Raw genomic sequence first — 3,845 nt, 5'->3', positions numbered from 1 at the left:
TGAAGACACTGAGAAGAGAGGATACAGCTGGCAGATATATGCAAACTCTGACAACTCAGCATTTCCACCAAGCTGCTGTGGAGAATAAGTGAGGGTCCTGCAGTCTCCATTGCCTCTAACTTCTGGCACTCTTACACTGGAATTTAACTACTTTGTCAATGGGACTCCAATTTACACTCTCCGTCCTTTGGTCCCAGGGATTTGACCACTTCAAAAGTTATTTGATTTTTTTTTCCTTAAAAGGCTCTTTAAATAACCTAGACAAAATTAGAAACATTTTTTCAAAAGAAATTTCTATTTGTTGATCTAATAATTTTTCTGGTAGCTTGTCAAGAGTGTTGTATGTGTGCATGTTAGTAATAAATTGAATTATGTACTGCCATCAAATTAACACCACTAAAAGCTAGAAGGCTTTTGATAATATTAAGAATATCAGAAAGGCAATATCAGAGTAAACTTCACAGTGTGCTGTACCAGAACTATATCATAATTGGAAGGAGTAATGCTGTACAACCAGGTCAGTGTCCATATGCTTATTCACATTTCTTGACCTTTGTCAAGACTCCCAATAAAAACAACTTTGTAAGAAGTCATATGATTTGACCATGTCCCCACTAACATCTGCATGGAGAATTCCCAACTCAATTCACAGGCAGTACATTACAAAAACTTACTTCAGATAATCAGCTTTTAAGGACTCTGCTAACATGGTCGAAGATTCAAATAGAGGCTTGAACTCCACACATTTCACATCCCTGAGTTATCAATTCCCTGAACCATCTAATATGCACAGAAATTCTGTATAGCTGGTAAAAAAAAAAGTAGTACTTGAATTCTCATTTCCTCTCAATTAGAATTAATCTACTTGAGTAAGTTAATAAGGTTTCATAAAATGGGATGGTTTGTGTAACTTCTAACACAATTAAATATTAATGAATTCCTGTGGGAGCAAGATCAATGGAGTACAAAACGTCTTCCTGAATTTTATCTTACAACATGTCATTTTAACCAGTTATATATTTCTCTATACTCTAAGAAGTTCTATAAAGCAACAGAGGAGTGTTGAAACCACACAGAAAATTTTCAATATTTATAGAATAAAGAAGTGTGTATCTCATGCTCAATTTCAAGAATGGATTCCACTGTAGCCTAAAATAAGTAAGATACAGGTAAGATACACATCCATAATCAACCTGAAATAGTCCATCTGGATAGTGATTAGCTGAAAATTCCCTCTCTCTGGCCCAATTTGCAACAAAACCAAAATGCTATAAAACCAAAAGGTAATCTCCTATCTTAATTGACTATATAAAATTACGTCTATCCAGTTTTCTGTATAATTCTGTCTGACCTTTTGTGAAAGAACATTTCTAGGTGCCTGGATTTTGCTGGTCTCTTGGGTCTAAGTATGAGTTTTCTCATCCCTTAATTGCAGAAGAATCAGAAATCTGAACCTTCATTTCTAGCACTACAACATAAGGTTGAAAGTACATTCTTGCAGTAGAGGTGTTAGAAACACTGGTCAAAACAAACACCAGGCAATTGTTCTCAGACTTCCAGCATTCTTGTCTAAAAGATATAGACATGGAAGCCTGAATAAAGTTTTTTAAATAACTTTTTCTTTTTAAATGTTGATGAGAAATATCTATGCTTAAAAAAAATATATATAACTAAAATAAAACAAAATACAAGTGAAAAATGAAAACCTTCTGCTTATCAATTTCCCAGAATTTCAGATGAAACTAAACTCTGATTCCTCAACTCAAATACTTCATTCCCTGACCAGTTCTTTCACTGACGTGTTTACAGAAAGGTTCATTTTCTTTACATGTTTCAAAATATTCATTAGAAGGAAGCACCACAGTAAAACTTACATTGACATTCTTTGCAGCACTTGCCATCCACATACGCCAGGGCAGAGTTAAGGGGGCAGTCAGAGATGTGGCAAATCAAAGCCTCGCACTGCACAGTACCATTCTAAAAGAATAAAAGGTGCTTAACTCAGAGCTATATTTAGCAACAGCAGAGATGTTCTCAAATGCAGGAACTTAATATATTTTCAAATGCAGTGAACTCTCTAACAACACCCAAAAAGAGATTTTATTGGGGTTCTTTTAATAACTACAAGAACAGAAATGATACCTTTAGAATATCATGCCTACAATCTTTTAGACATGTATGATGTGTTCTTTGAGATGGTAATGATCAAATTTTTCTTTTAGAGGCAAATCTATCTGGAAGTAAAACATTCTGCCAGTCAGCAGCAAATTGATAGATTAGTGTGAAATAACCTCACAGAACAATACTCTGCCTTCCGATTTTTACATAAGAGACAATACATTTCTAAAGGTAATAATATCATAGCTGCTGGGAAAATCCGAGACAAAAATAAGTAATGCATTTAACACTAAATTCAAAGAATTTTAAATAGCTATCAGACAGATCTGATACCAAGGACCAAGTCTTGTTCTTGTCAACCACAAAACTCAAAGTAAAATGAATGCCTCCTTCAGAAATATAAAGATCAAAAATCACACTAAGCTTAAGGAGAACAATTTAGCAAATTATAGATAACAGCAAATCAATCTAAGGTGCAATACAGACAACAACAGCCTTTTCAACAATTTCTAATGGCCTTTGAATTAGGTATTTAATAAATTCAAATAGAATTAATGAGTTTTATATGCATGGACAATAACAAAGATGCCCTGATTTGGCACCTGAAAGGATACTTGCTATCACTTCTGGAGTTACAACACCTTTGGGAATCTTTCATCCACCTAACAAATATTTCTCATTTGTGATATAACAGAGCATGCGTATGACCCTGACATTTTACTCTTGATTACTTATAGAAATGACACCAAAGGCAACTAAAGGGAATCAGACACAAGGGATCTATTAAATCATTTGCTAAGAAAAAGGCTGTGTTTATAGTGATAAAAAGCTGGGAATTATCCAGAGAACCCATTTACAACTCAGTGCATGGGAACAACATGATAGCTAAGTATATTCCATAGCATCTGCCTTTTGTGACACGAAATGTAGAAGAGCTACATGTGCCAGCACTACCGAAACAATAGGAAAATGTATTTATTAATACTACTCCTTAGATTTTGAACAGGTTTTCCAGCAGTTTGTTGTTACTACCCAGCACACACACTGGAGGTTCTCTCATTAGCAGCCTCAATAAAACTGTGATCGGGGGAAGCAGTAGGGTTCTTGAGTCTCCACTCAAATTGTAGCCATACCATGCAAGTGCAGTTCTTACAGCCATCTGTCCATGACTCAAACTCTCTGTAAGTTGTGCCTTTCATCGTGCAGGTCCTTTCACAGTAGCACTGATCCAACTTGTTCATCCTCTGTTCAGCTTGGGACAACTGTATTTACAGGTTACAAAAAAGTTTGGAATTTGTAAGTGGTTTCCACAACAGCATCAACAGGTTTGAAACTGCCCCCTTTATTGTCCAGCATGCAGATGAGAGAATACACATAGAAAAATGCAAAGATAATAAACCAATTATTTTCAAATACAGTATGATTAAACCATCAGTCATTCTGAGATGTAAATTAAGAAGCAAGACACAGTGCATTTTATCTTTATCTAACATCAGGGACATCATGAACGAAAATGAGTAGGTCAAGATAGGTATGGCCCCTGATTTCTCATCTTTGTGTGTACTGACCAAGAATCTTGCTCTACATAAACTACTTGCAGACATCAGGTTATCTGCAAAAGACCTGAATCTAAGTAGAAAGGCAAAATAGGAGGTGAAGCTCAAAACCAACATCTTGGAAGTTGTTTTTCCACTTCAACCAAGGCATTATTAATATTTGTGTATCAA

General features: G+C 35.3%; 1 protein-coding gene across 1 annotated transcript in view; it reads right to left on the bottom strand.

Annotated features, from left to right (window-relative positions):
• Window positions 1–1,845: 1,845 nt before the first annotated feature.
• LOC104513733 (protein NEL-like) overlaps window positions 1,846–3,845 on the bottom strand; it is a gene marked incomplete at its 5' end in the record, with an annotated part of 42,659 nt that continues 40,659 nt past the window's right edge. Inside the window, 2 exons of the mRNA XM_010157186.1 lie at window positions 1,846–1,977; window positions 3,252–3,380. Of these exons, the coding sequence (XP_010155488.1) occupies window positions 1,846–1,977; window positions 3,252–3,380 (261 nt within the window). The remainder of the gene's footprint in view (window positions 1,978–3,251; window positions 3,381–3,845) is intronic.

The sequence above is a fragment of the Eurypyga helias genome, unplaced genomic scaffold (genome assembly GCF_000690775.1).
Source record: "Eurypyga helias isolate BGI_N326 unplaced genomic scaffold, ASM69077v1 scaffold26398, whole genome shotgun sequence".
In the NCBI taxonomy this organism is placed as follows: domain Eukaryota; kingdom Metazoa; phylum Chordata; class Aves; order Eurypygiformes; family Eurypygidae; genus Eurypyga; species Eurypyga helias.
This window is presented reverse-complemented; position numbering and strand designations above follow the sequence as displayed.